This window comes from Schistocerca serialis, chromosome 4, assembly GCF_023864345.2.
Source record: "Schistocerca serialis cubense isolate TAMUIC-IGC-003099 chromosome 4, iqSchSeri2.2, whole genome shotgun sequence".
Classification (NCBI taxonomy): domain Eukaryota; kingdom Metazoa; phylum Arthropoda; class Insecta; order Orthoptera; family Acrididae; genus Schistocerca; species Schistocerca serialis.
The window spans coordinates 812,180,216-812,204,491 of record NC_064641.1 but is presented as its reverse complement, the minus strand read 5'-3'; the positions used below and the strand labels follow the sequence as shown (position 1 = coordinate 812,204,491).

The following is a 24,276-nucleotide window of genomic DNA, read 5'->3' as shown; positions in this document are numbered from 1 at the left end:
ATGTTAATTCATATCTCGCAATAGCTCGCCAATATCAGAGCAGGTTCAGCAGAACCTTACTTACGCGACCCATTGGCCATCAGCAACTTATGCCGGGGATGCTGACACGAAGCGTTAGCGTGTCAAAGATACTTGCGAACTGAGGCAAGTTACTGAGATTACTAGGCCTCTGTAACCCCATAGTATGGTCCTTCCTCCGTAGCTAGAATCCTTAATCGACAATGGAGCTGCTCGCAGTGCAATACACCCTGATAGAACAGCAGAATGGTAATTACTTATCCTGAATCCCTTGAAGGGATTAGTAATCACAGTATGAGTGCCTTAATAAGTACGAAATCACCCTCCTGATGCTGAACAACGTCGTTCACTTTCGTTTACGATTGTAGGTACGGACGGCAGCTCCTGCAGTTCCTCTGCCTGGTGGCCCACGCGATCAGCAGACTGCTGCTTGTCCTCACACTAGACTTCCTGGTGCTGTTCATCCTGGCACAGTCCCTCGTATCAGCAGCGGCCGGACCTATGCATGAATCTGCCTTGTCTGTTGGTAAGTGCATCAATACACGCAGCTGCTGTCATAACATTAACGTTGTAGCACTATGGTTTACATACTAACTGTTCTCAGAACTTCAGGAGATAGAAATAACACCAAAAAGTCACCGTAATGGCACCCGCAAATTTATGGAAGACGTATGAGGATAGGTCTCGTCAACAAATGAAGTTATATGTTATCCCATCAGCACATTCAAAGGCAACAAAATGGAGATATCGTAGCTCCTATAAGTTTCGAAATCGAACTGCCCATGTTGTGATCCTGACGTTCGCTTGCGTGGAGTCTCACACTCAGTCCAATGCTATATCCGTAAGTGTTTCCTAGGAGACTTGATGGGCCTTCCAAACGGAGTAGAATATCAGGACAGGAAACACGAGTGTCAAGACCAGGGAGCAGCTGACATAAAACGTTCCTATTACAGAAACAAGATATTTGCGATCAGAATGTCGTAGCTTCTCAATTTACGGCTGGAAGATTGCAATATTTATTTCTGAAAAATTAATAAACCGTTTACGTTCCAGACAGTAATAAATGCTGTATAATTGTCAACCCTTTTGTCAGCTTCCGAGTTTATAACTCCACAGGATGCGCTATTTTGGAATATTCGAAAATGTCGAAAATGCTCAGTCATTCCTATTTAGAATAAAATTTACGTTGTACCTACACTGAGAACTATCTGCGTTCTTGTCGGCTGTCTTCGAAATGTAGGGAAATCGGCAGTAGACCGTAATTAAACGTATTTAGGAATCCCTAGGTAATGCACAGTTTACAAGTTGTCACGAGAATCTACCTCGCCAGTATAAAAGGAGGTGGGGCGTATTATATTGGCAGTTGGACGGCAGTAATGGGAAATGGGATTGGTCAGGATATCTCAGTGACTTCGAACATGGCCTGATCATTGGATTTATCCCATTCATCAACGTATCTGGGATATTACAAGTGCTTTAAAACAGGCCACATCGACTGTTTGTGATGTGACTGTGATGTAGGAACGCGAAGATCAACCACAGCTAACCCAAAATCGCGCCAACATCGCGTACAGATGCACACGAGAATTAAGCATTGCGGTGGGAGGCTACAAATAACCGAAAGGGAATCGCCCATGGGTTGAATGGTGCTACCAGAAGCCCAGCTAACACAGTGAGTAGTGGGTACAGTGGCCAAGCACCTCCTCATAAGCCAAATATTTCTGAAGCAGTGCCTTGCTGATCTTATAGTGCTATAAAGAGTGATAACACTGGACAGCGGATGACTAGAATCGAGTGGTTAGGAGCCACTAATCAGGTGCAAATCTGATGGAAGTGTTTGGGTATGGCAATGCCTGGCGAACGTTATCTTATAATGACAAGAGCGAAGTATGCATGAGGGTGTGTTACAGAGTGGGTCCCCATATCATGCTAAGAAAATGGTAACTGATTAAGATATAAGCACATTTTACTCAATATAGTGTTCTGCATTCGTTAGAGAAACAGTTCGGAGACGTTGTTGGTATGAGCATGACATTTCAACCAGTCGTAAAGCAGCGTCTGTGAATCAACGATTTGTGAAAACCAGCATTCCTGTAATGGACTGACCTGCCCCGATAACTGATTCGAACACAATGGATCATCTTTGGGATGAGACAGAACGTCGGCAAGTTGACCTAAATTTTGAGAAAAAATTATAAACTATATGGAAATACGTGTATTAATAAATATGTACACAAGTGCTCGGATTAGAAGATTGTAAGACGAGGATGAAGTGTTTCGCTCCTGTTTTTCAATTCATACATCGAAGAAGCAATGTCGAAAATAAATGAAAGGTACTAGATTGGGATTAAAATTCAAGGTGAACGGATATCAATGTTAAATTTCGCTGATGACGTTGCTATCCTCACTGAAAGTAAAGAAGTCTAATAACTACGGAATAGTAACTGAGAGTGAACTGGAGAAAGACAAGAGTAGTTACAAGTAATGTAAATGAGAACTGTGTGACACTAAACATCAATCTTGGTGATAATAGGGTAGAGTAGACGAGGTTAAAGATTTGTTGTTTCTTGGAAGCAAATAACCTATGACGTTAGATGCAAAGGAGGACATAGTAAACAGATTGATGCAACGAGGATGTAGAAAACATGGTACTACAAACAAGAAGGTATTCCTGTACAAATTGTAGTTTCGTTCATAAAACGTAACGTTTCTTCACTAATTCACCAGCAACCTCAAGATTGTGTGTTAGTTGAACATTAAGAATTCTATTAATAATTCATCAGTAACTTGGGTTATTTCGGTTTTTGGTGAAATATCTAGGTAACCTATATCAATAAAATTTTAGCTGCCTTATTATTTTGTAGTCCTAAGCCTGATGCAGCTACTATTATGTTCACAAACAACAACAGAAATATCATCATTCAAATAGAATTAAAATTAATATACTACATAAAGTTTGTTTTGTTTACAATTTAATTTAATCATGAATACAAACTACGAACTTGAGGTACTATTAATTTTTTGTGAAACTAATATAAAATATTTCTCTTAAATGGAAACAATTGTAGATCTGTTCAACAACAAGGTTATATGCAACAACAAACAAGTTTTCACGATTAATAATGAAGAAAGTAATCCATGGTTTAAAGCAAAAGATGTGGCACAGATATTAGAGAATAATGACACAGATGATGCAATTAGAAAACACGTTGATATTGATGACAAAGTAACATATGAAAATGTATCTAAACTAGTTAAATTACCAGGGTTAAAAGGTAATGAAAAATCTTCCATATTTATCAATGAATCTGGATTATATTCATTAATCGTATCTTCTAAGAAAGAAGGAGCTGAACAATTTACAAGCATGGTTACTCATGAAATTTTACCATCAATTAGAAAACATGGTGAATATAAGATTAGAAAAGATACGATTGATGCGTATAAATATCAAATAAAAGACAAAGATAATTATATACAACAACTACCAGAATTGAATAAATTAAACACAAAAATAATATAATTAATGCATGATAGAATTAAAATAAAAGATGATCATATTCAAAATTTTTAGAGAATCAGTTAATATTGCTTCAGAAATAATAGGTATAAGAAATGATGAAAGAAATAAAACTTCCTGGCAGATTAAAACTGTGTGCCCAACCGAAACTCGAACTCGGGACCTTTGCCTTTCGTGGGCAAGTGCTCCACCAACTGAGCTACCGAAGCACTACTCACGCCCGGTACTCACAGCTTTACTTCTGCCAGTACCTCGTCTCCTACCTTCCAAACTTTACAGAAGCTCTCCTGCGAACCTTGCAGAACTAGCACTCCTGAAAGAAAGGATATTGCGGAGACATGGCTTAGCCACAGCCTGGGGGATGTTTCCAGAATAAGATTTTCACTCTGCAGCGGAGTGTGCGCTGATATGAAACTTCCTGGCAGATTAAAACTGTGTGCCCGACCGAGACTCGAACTCGGGACCTTTGCCTTTCGCGGGCAAAAGCTCTACCAACTGTGCTATCGAAGCACGACTCACGCCCGGTACTCACAGCTTTACTTCTGCCAGTACCTCGTCTCCTACCTTCCAAACTTTACAGAAGCTCTCCTGCGAACCTTGCAGAACTAGCACTCCTGAAAGAAAGGATATTGCGGAGACATGGCTTAGCCACAGCCTGAGGGATGTTTCCAGAATGAGATTTTCACTCTGCAGCGGAGTGTGCGCTGATATGAAACTTCCTGGCAGATTAAAACTGTGTGCCCGACCGAGACTCGAACTCGGGACCTTTGCCTTTCGCGGGCAAGTGCTCTACCAACTGAGCTACCGAAGCACGACTCACGCCCGGTACTCACAGCTTTACTTCTGCCAGTACCTCGTCTCCTACCTTCCAAACTTTACAGAAGCTCTCCTGCGAACCTTGCAGAACTGGCACTCCTGAAAGAAAGGATATTGCGGAGACATGGCTTAGCCACAGCCTGGGGGATGTTTCCAGAATGAGATTTTCACTCTGCAGCGGAGTGTGCGCTGATATGAAACTTCCTGGCAGATTAAAACTGTGTGCCCGACCGAGACTCGAACTCGGGACCTTTGCCTATCGCGGGCAAGTGCTCTACCAACTGAGCTACCGAAGCACGACTCACGCCCGGTACTCACAGCTTTACTTCTGCCAGTCCCGAGTTCGAGTCTCGGTCGGGCACACAGTTTTAATCTGCCAGGAAGTTTCATATCAGCGCACACTCCGCTGCAGAGTGAAAATCTCATTCTGGAAACATCCCCCAGGCTGTGGCTAAGCCATGTCTCCGCAATATCCTTCCTTTCAGGAGTGCTAGTTCTGCAAGGTTCGCAGGAGAGCTTCTGTAAAGTTTGGAAGGTAGGAGACGAGGTACTGGCAGAAGTAAAGCTGTGAGTACCAGGCGTGAGTCGTGCTTCGGTAGCTCAGTTGGTAGAGCACTTGCCCGCGAAAGGCAAAGGTCCCGAGTTCGAGTCTCGGTCGGGTACACAGTTTTAATCTGCCAGGAAGTTTCATATCAGCGCACACTCCGATGCAGAGTGAAAATCTCATTCTGGAAACATCCACCAGGCTGTGGCTAAGCCATGTCTCCGCAATATCCTTTCTTTCAGGAGTGCTAGTTCTGCAAGGTTCGCAGGAGAGCTTCTGTAAAGTTTGGAAGGTAGGAGACGAGGCACTGGCAGAAGTAAAGCTGTGAGTAACGGGCGTGAGTCGTGCTTCGGTAGCTCAGTTGGTAGAGCACTTGCCCGCGAAAGGCAAAGGTCCCGAGTTCGAGTCTCGGTCGGGCACACAGTTTTAATCTGCCAGGAAGTTTCATATCAGCGCACACTCCGCTGCAGAGTGAAAATCTCATTCTGGAAACATCCCCCAGGCTGTGGCTAAGCCATGTCTCCGCAATATCCTTTCTTTCAGGAGTGGTAGTTCTGCAAGGTTCGCAGGAGAGCTTCTGCAAAGTTTGGAAGGTAGGAGACGAGGTACTGGCAGAAGTAAAGCTGTGAGTACCGGGCGTGAGTCGTGCTTCGGTAGCTCAGTTGGTAGAGCACTTGCCCACGAAAGGCAAAGGTCCCGAGTTCGAGTCTCGGTCGGGCACACAGTTTTAATCTGCCAGGAACTTTCATATCAGCGCACACTCCGCTGCAGAGTGAAAATCTCATTCTGGAAACATCCCCCAGGCTGTGGCTAAGCCATGTCTCCGCAATATCCTTTCTTTCAGGAGTGGTAGTTCTGCAAGGTTCGCAGGAGAGCTTCTGTAAAGTTTGGAAGGTAGGAGACGAGGTACTGGCAGAAGTAAAGCTGTGAGTACCGGGCGTGAGTCGTGCTTCGGTAGCTCAGTTGGTAGAGCACTTGCCCGCGAAAGGCAAAGGTCCCGAGTTCGTGTCTCGGTCGGGCACACAGTTTTAATCTGCCAGGAAGTTTCATATCAGCGCACACTCCGCTGCAGAGTGAAAATCTCATTCTGGAAACATCCCCCAGGCTGTGGCTAAGCCATGTCTCCGCAATATCCTTTCTTTCAGGAGTGCTAGTTCTGCAAGGTTCGCAGGAGAGCTTCTGTAAAGTTTGGAAGGTAGGAGACGAGGTACTGGCAGAAGTAAAGCTGTGAGTACCAGGCGTGAGTCGTGCTTCGGTAGCTCAGTTGGTAGAGCACTTGCCCGCGAAAGGCAAAGGTCCCGAGTTCGTGTCTCGGTCGGGCACACAGTTTTAATCTGCCAGGAAGTTTCATATCAGCGCACACTCCGCTGCAGAGTGAAAATCTCATTCATGAAAGAAATAGTTTCGTACCACATGTAGTAAAACAAATGATGAGGTTTAAGACCAACATATATTCTTTTAAAATTATTTGATGATATATGTTAATATAACTATTATGTCAATAGAATGCAACAAAAAAATTACCCAAGCACCTATATAAAAACCGAAGATAGACATCCAAATTATGAAGAAATGTTAAGATTGGACTATAGTCCTAATTCAATAATTCTATATCAATGAATGAAACAAAATTTAAGTATTGTCTGTCATCTGGTCATTTTCACTATTTTGAATAATTATACACAAGAACAATTGATTAATGACTTAATTAGTCTTCATCATAAAACTGAAATTTTATAATATAACTTTATCTTTATTTACCCAACTGTAATGTGATTATAGAAACCAAACCATTTAACATAAACTTTATTACCTTTTTTTAATTATTTTTCAACTAAGTATACATCTGGATATTTCGTTGTTGTAATTCTTGTTCATAAAAATGTCCTTTTATATCTTTTTATTTATATGTAATTGGATTAGAATAAATAACATCTTCAATATCAACTATTTCAGTTGTTCAATTAGCTGCATAGCCTTTTTCAAAAAGACCGTTAAATTTACTAATTTTCACTTTATCACCTTTTTTATATTAAGCATCATCTTAAGCAGACTTTAGTCTCTGACTAGATACAGTGTTAATTATTTTTAAGTTTCTTTCATTTACTTCTTTTGGTTTCGTTCTTATTGTAGAATGTTTTGTATTATTATATTCATCTCCTATATACTTAACTAAGTTTAACCATTTATAATTCCCTTGTAAAGAAAATGACTTCCACATTTCACTTTAAGTGTTCTGTTAAATCGTTCAACAAATGACAATTTTAATTCTGAAAAATTAGAATCATGATTAATGATATATTTTTCATTAATTCTTTAAATTCTTTGTTATAGAATTCTTTACCATTATCTGTTTGTAAATTATATAGTTTTCTATAAAATTATTTTGAAAAGCATGAACTATATTTTTATGTTCATCTTTAATAAGAACAGCAATTGCAAATTTTGAAAAAACATCTATTATGGTCAATAAATATTTATAACCTTTGTTTATTCAAGAAATTCCTTTTAAATTACCTAAAGCCATTCCAACTAAATCAGCTTACTGCAAATCATCTATACCAAAAGAAACCAAATTTCTTGTTATAAAATTTTTTCTCAATGGTTTATGTAATTAATTAATTAGTTCTTCACGAATATCATTACATAATTATGTAACAAATTTTCTCTTTTCATGTTTTCATATTGTACAGAGACCTTCGATACTTCTTTCATTTTTACTTGTTACTCTATGTGAATTATGTCTATCAGTAAACTTTTTGCACTTTAAACAATAAATATGATAATCATATGAAGTAAGATTTTCCAATTATACATATAAAAAAATTTAATAAAGTTAAAATTAATCTGACTTTTCCAATACTTCTAGATCTTTAGCTACTTTTTCGTCTAAGCTACTTTTAATTTCTGATTCTAATGATTTAACATAAATTTATACTGAACCAATTTCATTCAATGCATTAATAAGATTTCTTTTTGTGTCGTTTATTTCTTTATTATTATGTTCCAAAATACCATCTATAATACAATTTCTTTGGTTTGACTCTGAAAGAATCTTGTTATAATCTTCTTTATTAACATAGTTATGCAAAGATATTTCTGTTTCCTATTTTGTAAAAAAATTCTTAATTGTGTTGTTATCTTGATGAATATGATTAATTTCTTCATTAAACTGTGTATTGTTGACATAGTTATTAAATTGGGTTAAAATGCTTGTGTATTCAGGTTTTGTAATATATTCCTTTTCTAAGTATTGTTTAGTTACAGCATCATAACCACTAATTGGAACTTTTAAATCTACTAATCATTTACTTTGAAAATCAACATATGATTTAGTTACTTTAAAAACTGCATGTAATTCTTTCTTAAGTTGTTTCATAACACTTTCTATTTTGTGATCAAGTTTTGCATATATTTGTTTATTAATAACACTCTCTAGTGGTCCAGTGAAGTCTGACAATACATTTCCATCACTTTTAGGCCACAGCTAGTTTCCAAAATCTCCAGTTCTTCTGTATCAAAAATACTTAATGCATCAATTACTTATTGGAAATTTTTTCTTTGTTTCCTTTATTCCATTACCAGCAGTTTTTTTCTTAATTTCTAAGTTATGTCTTTTTTGTTCTTCTAATTCTTTATCAGCTTTCTTTTATTTAATAATATGTTTGCTATAGCTGCAGATCCCACAACTAAAGAACAAACTGTTGCTATATAAAGCAATGCAGCTAATAATAATGGTAAACATTGGCCTTCATGTTGTGTCAATCCTTTACAATCTCTCTTTTTTTTAGATATTCAATAATTTTTTTGACTTCAGGAACAGCTAATGTAATAAGTAAAATTCCGTCAACTTTCTTTCCCTTCTTCCTTTTTTGAAAATCTGTAAAATGGTTCAATTGCATTTAATTGTTCATTATTTAACTTTAATTTAATTGACTTTGGTTTAGTTTTACCATTAGGTACAAAGTATAATCAATTGCAAAGTTTCTCATGTATAAAATTGAAATTAAAATTTTAATAAGGATTTTTTATATAGTTAAAAATGTATGAAGACTTTTAAAATTTATAATCCCCAACCATTTTCATCAACTTTAATTCCCATACCTAATTTTTGTTTTCCGTACATTATTCCTCTAACTCCTGTTGCTGATACTTTTTGACAAAATGAAGCATAATTTGCTTACATTCTTCCTTTTGCAGCTTATTGAAGTTATTTGTCAGCTAAATGTCCTTTTTCTAAATCTCTATTTTCTCTATAAGAAATATAATGTTTTACACATGCTTCATCTAATGGATATATACCTTTATCACCTTTAAAGTTTTGAAAGGCCAAAGGTCTTATCTTAAAACAGTTCTTGTAATTAGGTAAAAGGCCCAAACAATCTCACACCATAAGGGCAAAAGAATCTTACTATAAAAATTGGCTAGAAGCCATACAAATACAAACAAAAAGAACAAATAAGAAAAGGCAGTACACCCAATGGCGGCCAGAAGTTTCCGAGGGTCTGCCTGGAATTCAAACACTAATGCTCGCTTAGGTGAGACAGGCAGTCAGACCAACCATTCCCGATCTGACAACAGCCCTACTCATAGACAGTCAACATACCAACCGACAAGAAAACTTCTGCTCCACCCGACCAGCACACAACAGGGAGTTCAATAGAACACCGTAGAAAGTAATGGAGCCTACAATCAATTGCACATTGAGCTGTCAAACTACACACCATGCTGGACAGTGACTACATGATGAGGACTGTACAATGCCTGAATTCGCGTCAACAGCCAGCGTAGGTAATGTTGGAATGTTAACGGCCACAAGACAGATGATTCCGCTGGTGCACTTGAATTCAAAATAACCAAGTACAGTTAAACTCCACTGGAGGTTGGCTAAAATTTGCCAACTTGAAAACACACATTGTGTGTCCAGGATCGGTGAGCCACAGACCTCGTAGCAATTGGAACAGCATCACACACTCTAACCGCATGTAGACGCTACCAGTGGCCCTTGCCTAACAACGGGCTGCTGAGATTTCCTCACTGCTCCACGCCAACAGACCAACAACTCAGCCCTGGAAGCGGTGAAATAACCAAATATACGTCGGTGATGAGATGACCAACTGAACAACCAACCAACGGTCGTCCGACTCCAATCTCCCTCGGTAGTCGGACCGTTCATGTGTGTCATCAGCGGTCGGCGATCACTGGCTGTCGGCGCCTCACCAGTGCTCCGTCCCCGACGTCACTGCTGCTGTGTCGCGACTGCACTGCTGGTTTGTCCCATACTGACTGCCAGATACTTGACGACCTGGAAATACTATGGGGCGCTGCAGAGGTGATACGACAGCGCACTTATTGATACGCGCTGCTGCTGCCGCTCACGGGCAAGTAAGGCAGGAAGTTAGTGACGCCAGTAAATGGAATAAGAAAACGAGGCTTCAGTACCGCAATAGAAGGTGATAAACAATGAATGGGATAAACGCGAGTCGTGCGTGACTCAATAAGGAGGTAAGAGAAAGGCACAGTACTGGGAGAAACATCAATAATTATTATATTTCAGTATTTGGGCATGCTGATGACTCTGTTGTTTTCTGTGAAAATGAAGTAGAATGCCAGAACTTGAATGGAATGATCTATTAAGTGCTGAATGTAGCTTGAGAGTAAGCAGAAAAAGGAGCAACAGAAATGGTGGTTGTGAATATCTGTATGTTAAAATAGGTGATCACTTTGTTGCTGCAGCGAAAGCAAAACAAATATTGGCAGGCGAAACAACAACATAAAAATTTGAAGGGCAAAGAGAGCGCTCGTCGCTAAAAGTTGTCTACAGTGATTAAATGTGGACCTACTACTGAGGAAGGTACTTCTAAGAATTCACCCTTAGAGGATACCATTGTTGCAACTATGTCATAGGTCGTAAAGACACCTGAAAATTGTATAATATATGTGTCTGACACGCTGATGTTACACGAAAAGGTGCATCGGATCAAATGGACTGACAAGTCTGATAAATTCCCTCCCGCACTTGTGAAAGAAGAACAATGTGGAAAACTGTAACTAGAAGAGAGTAATGAATACACTCGTCAACTACTTCCATTCAGTTAGTGGATGCTACAAGGAGTATAAGCTTTGGCTGCCAGTGACACCAAAGCAGTCAGGAGACGCATGAGCAAATAAATGGAACCATAAACGATCTCATATCGTAAGGCTCTTACCACCACACTACTACTGGGAAACACACGCACACACACACACACACACACACACACACACACACACATATATATATATATATATATATATATATATATATATATATATATATATATATATATGCCAGGTGATCAAAAAGTCGGTATAAATTTGAAAACTGAATAATTCACGTAATAATGTTGATACAGAGTACAAATGTACACACGTGCTTGGGATGACATGGGGTTTTATTAGAACCACAAAAATATGAAAGTTCAAAAAATGTCCGACAGATGGCGCTTCATCTGATCAGGATAGCAGTAATTAGCATAACAAAGTAAGCCAAAGCAAAGATGATGCTCTTTACAGGAAATGGTCAATATATGCACCATCATTACTTAACAATAGCTGTAGTCGAGGAGGTATGTTGTGAACAGCACTGTAAAGCATGTCCGGAGTTAAGGTGAGGCATTGGCGTCGGATGTTGTCTTTCAGCATTCCTAGAGATGTCGGTCGATCACGATACACTTGCGACTTCAGGTTTCCCCAAAGTCAATAATCGCACGGACTGAGGTCTGGGGACCTGGGAGGCTAAGCATGACGAAAGAGGCGGCTGAGCACACGACTATCACCAAACGACGCGCGCAAGAGATCTGTCACGCGTCTAGCAATATGGGGTGGAGCGCCATCCTTCATAAACATCGTACGTTCAAGCAGGTGTTTATCAGCCAGGCTGGGGATGATGCGATTCTGTAACGTATCGGCGTACCTCTCACCTATCACAGTAGCAGTCACTGACGTTTTACTCTCCAGCGCCATCTGTCGGACATCCTGTGAACTTGGTTTCTTTTTTTTTTTTGTTCTAATAGAACCCCATGTCATTCCAGGCATGTGTGTCAATTATTACCTCTCTATCTACATTATTCCGTGGTTTATTAAGTTTTACAATTTATACTGACTTTTTGATCACCCTGTATATCATGAAATCAGCGACAAGCGAAGAATACTACAAAGAACGAAACTCGTCTAGCTTGAAGGGGGAAACCAGATGGCTCTATGTTTTGCCCGCTAGATGGCGCTGCCATAGGTCAAACGGATATCAACTGCGTTTTTTTTTTTTTTTTTAAATAGGAACCCCCATTTTTATTACATATTCGTGTAGTACGTATGAATGTTTTCGTTGGACCAATTTTTTCGCTTTCTGATAGATGGCACTGTAATAGTCACAAACGTATAAGTACGTGGTATCACGTAACATTCCGCCAGTGCGGACGGTATTTGCTTCGTGATACATTACTCGTGTTAAAATGGACCGTTTACCAATTTTACAAAAAGTCGATATCGTGTTGTTGTCTGGCTATTGTGATCAAAATGCCCAACGGGCATGTGCTATGTATGCAGCTCGGTACACTGGACGACATCGGCCAAGAGTCCCGACCGTTCGACGGATGGTTACGTTATTTAAGGAAACAGGAAGTGTTCAGCCACATGTGAAACGTCGATCACGACCTGCAACAAATGATTATGCACAAGTAGGTGTTTTAGCTGCTGTCGCGGCTAATCCGCATATCAGTAGCAGGCAAATTGAGCGAGAATCGGGAATCTCAAAAACGTCGTTGTTGAGAATGCTACATCAACATCGATTGTATCCGTACCATATTTCTATGCACCAGGAATTGCATGGTGACGACTTTGAACGTTGTGTACAGTTCCGCCACTGAGCACAAGAGATATCACGGAACAATGACAAATTTTTTGCACGCGTTCTATTTAGTGACTAGGCGTCATTCACCAACAGCGGTAACGTAAACCAGCATAATATGCACTATTGGGCAACGGAAAATCCACGATGGCTGCACCAAGTGGAACATCAGCACCCTTGGTGGGTTAATGTATGGTGCGGCGTAGTGGGAATAAGGATAATTGCCCCCATTTTATCGATGCCAATCTAAATGGTGTAATTTATGCTGATTTCCTACGTAATGTTCTACCAATCTTATTCCAAGATGTTTCACTGCATGACAGAATGGCGATGTACTTCCAACATGATGGATGTCCGGCATATAGCTCGCGTGCGGTTGAAGCAGTATTGAATAGCATATTTCATGACAGGTGGATTGGTCGTCGAAGCACCATACGATGCCCCCACTCTCACTGGGTCTGACGTCCCCAGATTTCTTTCTGTGGGGAGAGTTGAAGGATATTTGCTATCGTGATCCACTGACAACGCCTGACAACATGCGCCAGCTCATTGTCAATGCATGTGCGAACATTACGGAAGGCGAACTACTCGCTGTTGAGAGGAATGTCGTTACAAGTATTGCCAAATGCATTGAGGTTGACGGACATCATTTTGAGGACTTATTGTAACAGCATGCGTTCTCAGAAATGATAAGTTCACAAAGGTACATGTATCAAAAGGGCCCAACCGAAATAAAATGTTCAAACGTACCTACGTTCTGTATATTAATTTAAAAAACCTACCTGTTACCAACTGTTCGTCTAAAATTGTGAGCCATATGTTTGTGACTATTACAGCGCCATCTATCACAAAGCGAAAAAAGTGGTCCAACTAAAACATTCATACCTCTTTACGTACTGCAAGAATATGTGATAAAAATGGGGATTCTTATTTAAATAAACGTAGCTGATATCCGTTTGACCTATGGCAGCGCTATCTAGTGGGCCAACCGTAGCGCCATCTGGTTTCCCCCTTCAAGCTAGATAAGTTTCGTTCTGTGCAGTTTTTTCGTTTGACACTTATTTTTTGAGATATTTGGCCTGGTCACACTCAATGGACCACCCTGTATATTGATCTGAGTCTACATCTGCTCCTAGGTGCGCCTTACAATCCAATATCTGATTGAATCTCTGTCTGATCATGACGTAATGTAACTGAAATCTTTCCAAATCCCCCGGTCTATTCCAAGTATAACTCGTTTTCTTGTGATTCTTGAACAGATTATTCGCTATTGCCAGCTGAAATTTATTGCAGATCTCAATTAGTCTTTCATTTCTCTCATTCATTGTCACAAGCCCATATTCTCCTGCAACCCTTTCTTCTAGTCCTTCCCCTACAACTGCTTTCAAGTCCCCATTCACTACGTGATTTTCAACTCATGTTAAATAGCGTGTTACCGTTTCAGTATCCTCATATCCTTTCTCTATCTCTTCGTCTACAGGTTTCGACGTCGGCATGTACACGTGAACTGTTGTTGTTGGTGTTGGCTTGCTGTCTATCGTGATAAGAACAACCCTATCACTAAACTGTTTACAGTAACACACCCTCTGTTCCAAACGAATCCCACTCCCATTATATCATTTTCAGCTACTGCTGGCAAGAGGTCCTTGTCTTCTTTCCATTTCACTTATCCCTATTATATCTGGACTGAGCGTCTACATTTCTGTTTTCAGATTTCCTAGTTTCCCTACAATGTTAAAGCCTCTGACATTCCGCGTCCCCAACTGTAGAAAGTTATCCTTTCGTTGATTATGCAATCTTTGTCTCATCGTCACCTTCCCCTTGGTAGTCCTCTCCCAAAAATCCGTATAGGGGACTATTGAGGAATCTTTTGCCAATGGAGAGATCATGAAGACACTTTTTCAATTACAGGCCACATGTCCTGAGGATACACGTTACGTGTCTTTAATTCAGTGGGTTCCATTTACTTTTGTATCTTCATGCCGTTGATCATGGCTGATTCTTCCGACCTTAGGAGCAGTTTTCCACGTCTAGGGCAAGAGAGCGCCCTGAAACTCTGCCCGCCCTTCCGCCCTCTTGACAAGGCCGTTGGCAGAGTGAGGGTGACTTCTTATGCCTGAAGTCGTCTGCCGACACACACACAGAGTGCCTGATATGTGTCCTCTACAGACGTCCTAAGGTAAAACCATTTGCCGGCTTCAAAATTGCTTTCAAATATCGAATAGTCATACGAGCAAATACTAATAGCTGGTGACTGAAACTTCAATTTCGCGCGAAGTTGTCCCTGCTGTGTAAATTGAAACCCATGCTTTCTTCTTGAAATGTGTCAATACTTCGCTTACTCCTGCCCACCATACGACCACCCTTCACTCACTTATTGATGTATTTTCCATGATAGTCACAAATAGAGAATGACGTACCTCTCAAAATATGCACCTAACCTATGTGTCCATGTCGTAATTTTAATGATGCATTCCCTAGAATGTACCAGAAAGATACAACTACTGAATAAATACACAGTCTACGAACGCATTAAATTATATGAACCTGCTACTTAGCCGCAAGAATTAGTTTTGGGAATGTCTTCTCTTCCTTACTAAGGCATAGACGAAGAAGGCACGATTTTACTAAAAATGTAATCAATTATAAAACAAATATGTTACCCCACAGAAGGATATGTAAGAAAAAAACATGCACATTGGCTAACTAAGAATTAAACAGCTCATGAACTTCAGAGAAGCTGCATTAATCATGAAGGTTGCATACCTCATGCGCGACTTCGAGTCGCATTTGTAATATAACCTTTTATTCTCCCTGAAGCATTGGAAACAGGGACTAGTTAAGCCACAATCGACAGATGACGTAGTCACTGCACTCTCCAATTTCTGGCGTATTTACGTTCTTCCTCCACTGTCCAAAGCCACAGAATATGTAGTCCACGACCACCTAACATACTAGCTACCTACAAACAATCTACTAGACAAATATGGACAATATGCAGTCGACGACCACCTAACAGTCTACCTAACAAGAAACAACCTATTAGACAAATACCGATCAGGCTTCCGTAAACACGTAAGCACAATAGCAGCTTAGTGAAGGAAACGGATGACAACTGCTTGAGAGAATTGATCAAAGCCTTTGACACTGTCAACTTCCACACTTGATTTGCAGAGTTTCTTTTTTTACCCTCTACAGCTTCTTGCAATACGACGGAAGCTAATCCCTCGTACCTTAACAGATGTCCTGTTATCGTGTTCCTTCTTCTTGTCAGTGTTTTCCGTATATTCCTTTGCCCTCGGATTCTGCGCAGAACCTGGTCATTCCTTACCTTATCAACGCACCTAATTTTCAACATTCGTTTGTAATACCACATTTCAAATGTTTCTATTCACTTCTGTGGCGGTTTCCTCACAGTTTATATTTCACTACCATGCAATGCTGTGTTTCATACGTACCTGTCTTCCTCACATTAAGGTTTATATTTTATACTAGTCGACTTCTTCTGGCCAGGGATGCACTTCCTTCCAGTGCTAGTCTGCTTTTGACGTCCTCCTCGCTCCATCAGTCACGGGCGATTTTACTGTCTAGGTAATACGATTCCTTAACTTCATCTAATTCTTGACTATCAATCCTGATGTTATGTCTCTCTTTGCGGCTGATCACTACTTTTGTCTTTCTTCGATTGACTAAATCCTTATTCTGTTCTCATTAGGCTGTTCATTCCATTCAGCAGATCATGTAATTCCATTTCGTTTTCACTAACGATTACAATAACATCATATAATTGAATCACTGATATCCTTTCGAAATTTGATTCCACTCCTAAACCTTGCATTTATTTCCATCAGTGCTTATCCGATGTACAGACTCAAAACTAGGGAGGGAAAATAGCGATCTTGTCTTACACCCTTATTAATCCGAACACTTCGTTCTCAGTCTTCCATTCTCTTGGCTCTTGCATGTTGTATGTCCCAGAATGAGATTTACACACTGCAGCGGAGTGTGCGCTGATATGAAACATCCAGGCAGATTACAACTGTGTGCCGGACCGTGACTCAAACTCGGGACCTTTGCCTTTCGAGGGCAAGCACTCTACCTTCAGAGCTACCCCGTTCTCACACTTACAAAGAAGGAGACGAGGTACTGGCGGACGTAAGGCTGTGAGGATGGGGCGTGAGTTGTGCTTGGCTAGCTCAGATGGTAGAACACTTGCCCGCGAAAGGCAAAGGTCCCGAGTTCGAGACTCGGTCCGGCACATAGTTTTAATCTACCAGGTAGTTTCATGTTGTATATTATCCGTCTCTCCCTACAGCTGGCACCTACGTGCCATAGAATTTTAGATACCTTGCTCCTTTTAACATAGTGAAACGTTTTTTTCAGGCTGACAAATCCTATGAACGTGGTCTGACTTTTCTTTACTGTTGCTCCAATTATCAACCGCAAAGCCATAATTTCCTGTCTGGCGCCTTTACGTTTCCAAAAGCCAAACCGAACGTCAAGTAACACATCCTTAATTTTATTTTCCGTTGTTATGTTCATTGCGCCAATCAGCGGCATTGATGCATGTGCTGTTAGACTGATTGAGCGATAGTAGTTGCATTTGTAACTCTCGCGGCTGTCGGAACAGAGCGAATGGTAATTTTCCGAAAGTCAGGTGGTATATCGCCAGATTCATACATTCTACAATAAGTGTGTGCGTGCGTGCGTGTGTGTGTGTGTGTGTGTGTGTGTGTGTGTGTGTGTGTGCGAGAGAGAGAGGGAGAGAGAATTCCTAGGAACCAAAGGGCTGAGGTCGTCGTTCCGTACACTTACACACTAGTTGAACTTAAAGTAATTTATGCTAAGAACAAAACACACACCCATGACCGAGGGAGGACTCGAACCTCCGGCGGGAGGGGCCAAGCAGTCCGTGACAGGCTGCCTTTAGGAGCGCGACCATACCGCGCGGCCCGTTGGTAGTCGCTTGTTGCCACTTCCCCCCATGATTTTAGAATTTCTGATCTAATATTATATATCATTTCTGTCTTAATTGATCTTAAGTCTTCAAAAGCTGTTTTAAATTCTAATATTGGATTATCTAACTCTTTTAAATCTACATTTGTATCTTATTCTATCACATCAGACATATCTTTCCCCTCACAGAGGCCTTCTGTGTACCCTTCTTACTTATCCTTTCTCTTTCTGTACCTAACAATGGCATTTCTATTGCACTCTTGATGTTACCAGCGTTGCTTGTAATATCACCGAAGGCTGTTCCGACTCTTGTATATGCTGAGTCGGTCCTTCCAACAAGCATTTCTTTTTCGATTTCTTTATATTTTTCATACAGCCTTTTTGTCTTAGCTTCCCTACACTTCCTGTTTACTTAGTTCCTATGTGATTTGTATTGCTGTATTCCTGAATATCCGTGAATATTTTTGTACTACCTTCTTTCATTTATTCTGTTACCCCTGGTTTCTTCGCAGCTACCTTCTTTATACCTATTTGTTCCTTTCCAGTTTCTGTGATTCTGAATGATTTCACATACAGTAGTGTCTGAAATGTTTCTTTAACGAAAGTTACCCATGACCCCAACAGTAAACGCATGTATATAAAACAATAAATTTGCAGCCCTTACCCTCGCGGGATTAGCCGAGCGGTCTGAGGCGCTACAGTAATGGACTGAGCGGCTGGTCCCGGCGGAGGTTCGAGTCCTCCCTTGGGCATGGGTGTGTGCCTTTATCTTTAGGATAATTTAGGTTAAGTAGTGTGCAAGCTTAGGGACTGATGACCTTAGCAGTTAAGTCCCATAAGATTTCACACCCATTTGAACTTTTTTTTTTTCGGCCCTGAAGCCCTGAGGCTCCTCAACAAACGCAAACGTTAAATAACAAAATATTCCATCTGTTAAGTGTAAACTGGTAATTCACAAAAGATCATCAGATGATAATCGGCAAATTTACACAAGGTCCTCCCTTAAAATGACTTTGCGACCTCTGTATAATCTTACGTAATAGGACAACAAAACGTGACAGAGGAGTAGTTCCCCTAGGCTACAGACACCCACTGTTTATGTCCTGTCAATGATACCTTTAACGGCACTACATAAAAGAATAGTTTATAAGTATGTTGCATAAAATCAGTTCCTAAAGTTCGCTTTGAGAACCTGCTTTGAGGACAATATATGCTTGCGGTAGTTAATATAGAAATTACTATTGTAACTGATTGCTAATGTGTTACATCTGTGCGGAAGTGCTGCATGTGGTATACATGACTAGTATATGTTTGGCTATTTAGCTGTGCAGCCACCTTTAGCATCTCGGAATTGATGTTGTTTCTGTAGGTATTCTCTTCAATGTCTTATCACTCGTTTCAGCTGTCTGTTTCTGACTTCTTTGGGCGCGTTTTCGTTATGCTCACCATTACAAAATACTGCACTATCCAAATAACGGATATGTGTGGCTTCAGAAACGGTGTATATTACGGTAATATATGGCAGAATGAAATTGATGAATAAAAACAAATACGCCTTTACCTGTAATCGAACACTCGTCCTCCTGCACGCTAGCTCAAAACGCTACCCACTGCACCAAATGCACAGTGCTACGGACTTGGCGCTGACAGGGCTAGTAACCGTAAGTGTGGCGAAAGACGAAATTTTGTGAGACATATTTGTGTTGCTAGTATGTGAGGAATCGCGCTCCGAATCTGAGTACACGAAATTTCTTCGCTCTGTATAAACAAAGATTGTACTACAAGTACTGACGAAGTAAGGCAACGTGTGTTGCTATGGAGTCATACGACGTCAATGCTTTCTCTCGGTTCCTGCTCCTTCCGCCAAAAATAGCCCTCACATACACGTCTGTTTTAATGCTTGCGGAACAACACAGTGAAATAAAATGACATCTTTAACAAACTTGAGTTACTAACTTGCAGGGAAAATGCGGAAACCTCCACTGTAATCCACAAAGCCAGCTCCTAAGAAGCACGATAAGCAGTGCAAATGCTTTACTATGATACCGCGACCAATGTAAGTCTCCGATACCAGAAACAGCATCCTCGGCGGCATTTCGTATCTCCTTGAACGTAATCACATCTTGGACACATAATCCACAGTGTACGTTCCAAACAAGTTGCTGTCAAACATATACAGTACGAAGCTTCCTGGATGATTAAAACTGTGTTCCAGAACGAGACGCGAACTCGCGACCCTTGCAAAGGTCCCGAGTTCGAGCACACAGTTTTAATCTATCAGGAAGTTTCATATCAGCGCACATTCCGCTGCAAAGTGAAAATCTCATTCTGGAAACATCCCCCAGGCTGTGGCTAAAGCATATCTCCGCAGAATCCTTTCTTCCAGGAGTTCTAGTTCTACAAGGTTCGCAGAAGAGCTTCTGTAAAGTTTTTAAGGTAGGAGACGAGGTACTGCAAAGTGAAAATCTCATTCTGGAAACATCCCCCAGGCTGTGGCTAAAGCATATCTTCGCAGTATCCTTTCTTCCAGGAGTTCTAGTTCTACAAGGTTCGCAGAAGAGCTTCTGTAAAGTTTTTAAGGTAGGAGACTTACAATCAACTTACCTTATATCGAAACCTGGGAGATGACTTCATTCTCTGTCTCCATTGTGAGGAAATGGTGCAGGACATGACACACTGCTGGACAGATGTCACGTAAGAGCGGAAATATTGCACTGCACTTTGCAAGATATCTTGGCTACCAACTTCACTTGTGGTCTGGGAATAGGGTTTTTATTGGTAACCAAAAAGTCCTCTGTCCTGGATTCTAACCTATCTACCACTCAAATTTTGAATAATAATTAGCATTTGCTGTAGAAAACTGAGGCATAAAAGTCACCCTCATTCAGCCAACGGTCATGTCAAAATGGTAGAGGATCAGACAGAGGTTCCTGCCCACAGGATGGAAAACAGCCCCTGAATAGGAAGAATTAGCGATGACTAACGGCACGAAACAACGAAACCGCTGCATTAAAGACCAAGATGTGACGATCGGTCGTGAGTAGATCTTGGGTAGCTCAGATGGCAGAGTACTTGGCCGCGAAAGGTAAAAATCCCGAGTTCGAGTCTAAGTCCGGCACACAGTTTTAATCTGCCAGGAAGTTTCGTATCAGCACACTCTCCGCTGCAGAGTGATACAGTACGAATTCATCCAAAGCGCCACGGTAACAGATGTGGAGGCGCATCGTCTCTCCACCCTCCTCGCCTTGTTTCATGCTTCGCGCGCCACCTCGAACGCGTCAACGAGACTCCTGCCAGCGAGTAGCCGCGTCCTCTGTCGGCGTCGGACACGAAACCGATTCCCGCCGGAAGTGAAGTAGCGAGCCGCGGCACAATTCCCATTTTTAAAGGTGTCCATTCCTCTTCAACTGCAATGCCTACTAAGCTATTCCAGTGTCTGTAGCCTTAGAGGAGTTCAAGCGTATCTCTTCATTCCTTACTACCTCCGATCCCAAATCTTCACTAGTTGATTCTTCCTGATATTGATACCTCTTGACTAATCTCGTAAAGTTCAGCATACTCTTCATCACTAGGAAATTGCCGTGTGAGTGCTACACTTTACACTCCAGTATCTGATTTCGGTATGCTGTCTGACCACGATGTAAGTCAATTAAAATCTTCCCGTATCTCACGGCCTTTTCCAAGTATAGCCCCCCACGATTGTGATTCTTGAACAGAATATTCGCTATTCCTAGCATAATTTGTTACAGATCTCAATTAATCTTGCTTTTCTCTCACTCCTAGTACCAATCCCACATTCTTCCGTGACTCTCTCTCCTATTCCTCCCCCTGCCACAGCTTTGCTTTCTCCGTTTAGCAATTAATTTCAGTATCCTCATATACTTCCTCTATCTCCCCAAATTCAGGTTGTGAAGTCGGCATGCATATCTGAACCGTAGTAGATCGATTCTGATGACAACAACCCTACCACAGAATTGTTCACAGTAGCACACTCTCTGCCCAACCTTTCTATTCGTAACGATTGTTATTGCCAGTATGACATTTTCTGACGTTGTTGATATTACCCCATACTCGTCTGATCTGAAATCCTTTTGTCTTCTTTCCATTTCACTTCACTGAGCCACACTAAGTACAGATTGAGCCTTTGTATTCCCATTTTCAGATTTTCTAGCCGCCCTAACACTTTCATGCTTCTCATATTCCTAGACAACACGTTCAGGCTTCTGATATTCCATGCCCCGAATTATCTATTAGTTGGTTTTTCAGTCTTTTTCTCGTGGTCTCCTCCCTGTTGGCAGTCCCAACCCTAGATGTGACTGGGGGATGATTCCGAAATTTGTCGCCAGTTGAGGGATCATCATGACACTTCTCAACTGCAGGCCACTTGTCCTGTGAATACATATTATTTGTCTTTAATGCAGCGGTTTCATTCTTTCGTGCCGTTAGTCATCGCTAATTCTTCCTATTCAGGGGCTGTTTCCCATCCCGTGGTCAGGAACCTCTGTCTGATCCTCTACCACCTTGACATGACCGTTGGCTGAATGAGGGTGACTTTTATGCCTCAGTTTTCTACAGCAAATGCTAATTATTATTCAAAATTTGAGTGGTAGATAGGTTAGAATCCAGGACAGAGGACTTTTTGGTTACCAATAAAAACCCTATTCCCAGACCACAAGTGAAGTTGGTAGCCAAGATATCTTGCAAAGTGCAGTTCAATATTTCCGCTTTCACGTGACATCTGTCCAGCAGTGTGTCATGTCCTGCACCATTTCCTCACAATGGAGACTAAGAATGAAGTCATCTCCCAGGTTTCGATATAAGGTAAGTTGATTGTAAGTCAATGATGTGTCAACGCCTTCGCAAATACCACATGTACACTGATGACCTCAAGTTATGCCGACGTGCAAAATCAGTAAACTTGAGATCAGCCCAATGGCTCTAAGCGCTATGGGACTTAACTTCTGAGGTCATCAGTCCCCTAGAACTACTTAAATCTAACTAACCTAAGGACATCACACACATCCATTCCCGAGGCAGGATTCGAACCTGCGACCGTAGCGGTCGCGCGGTTCCAGAGTGTAGCACCTAGAACCACTCGGCCACTCCGGCCGGCAGATCAGCCCAATACCAGGATGTATTCACTGTCGTAATCGTCATATGATATTGGGTTAAAGCTCAACCAATAAAAAACCTATGCGCTACTCGTCGGTCATTCTAGGATCATGCGCCCGAGTTATCGGGATTCTTCACAATCTTAAGCCCTAAATGGTACAAAAATCAACTTCTCTCCTTAATGAGTCTAGCAGTAATAGCAGACGAAAATCTGAATTTAATTGAGCACATGCCATACAAGATTACTGAACGCGCTTTCGTCTTGACAAGAAGAAGAAGTATGTGCAAACACTTGTACTTCCACATATTGATTAACGGAATGCTATCCCGCAAGGCCTATCTCAGAAATACACGCGGCAACTGGAACTGGTTACGAGTGCCTGTTTCCTGTATATTAATGATGTTCGACTCTTTGATTACAATTCACCATCATTGGCACTGCTACCTTGGCTGCCTGCACACCATTACAGACGTTACCATACACTCTGTCTTCTGTACGGTCTTATATCTCTCCTCGACCTTAATGCTCTTCCTCATACCGCGAGAGAAACAACAGAGTAAAATCCGTTGTGTCTCTTTTCAACCCTCAGCCACAATCTCGTAGTATATTTCAGTAGCATTAATCTTGACTCTGGAATAACCTCCTGTATTATGTTTGAGAACCGAATAATATCTCCACCTTCAGAAGACAGCTAATGACATATCTACTTGAGCAAGAATAAAGATTACCATTGACCCCCATACATTCTTCTTTGCAACCATATCTCGTCCCAGTACTCTTAGCTGGTGCAGTCTCCTTAAATTTACTTTCCCCTAATCGCCTACAGATGCTTTTTATGTCTACCACTGTTTTTGCCTTTATTACTATCATTCTATTTGTTATTAATGCTATCATAACTTTGATTGTATTTTAGTGGCAGCAGCAGTCGTAGTAGACGTACTACCAGTACTGACTTCTTTACTCACTTTGGAAGTATAGACATTCAGCTCTTTTTAATACTATTCATCATACTAAAATTATTATTTCTTTGGTAAGTACGACGTAAAAATGTACTGCATTCATGATTATTGATGGCCAAATCAGATCAGTTTAAGTAAATAAAGCAAATTTATAAAATAAAATAAATCGTAAGATAGAAAATTTAATGTCGATGAATAGCCAAACATGATGTAGATTGCTTGTAAAACCCTAGTTCGACCAATAACTGAATTTAGTTCGTCTGTCTATAACCGTTACCAGGCAGCATTGACAGACTGAAAGAAGACAATAGAAAGAAGAGCTATGCCTTTCGTCATATATACGTTTAATAAGCGATACCTCACCAGGTAGATGCTAATCCACCTCCGGTGTTAGACGACACAAGAAAGTCCATATGCATTAGCTAATGTTTTTCTATTACTGTACCTCTATACCTCTTTTGT

General features: G+C 40.8%; 1 protein-coding gene across 1 annotated transcript in view; it reads left to right on the top strand.

Moving 5' to 3' along the window:
• LOC126474789 (solute carrier family 22 member 7-like) overlaps positions 1-24,276 on the top strand; it is a 111,741-nt gene that overhangs the window by 27,517 nt on the left and 59,948 nt on the right. Inside the window, exon 4 of the mRNA XM_050102264.1 lies at positions 387-544. Within this exon, the coding sequence (XP_049958221.1) occupies positions 387-544 (158 nt within the window). The remainder of the gene's footprint in view (positions 1-386; positions 545-24,276) is intronic.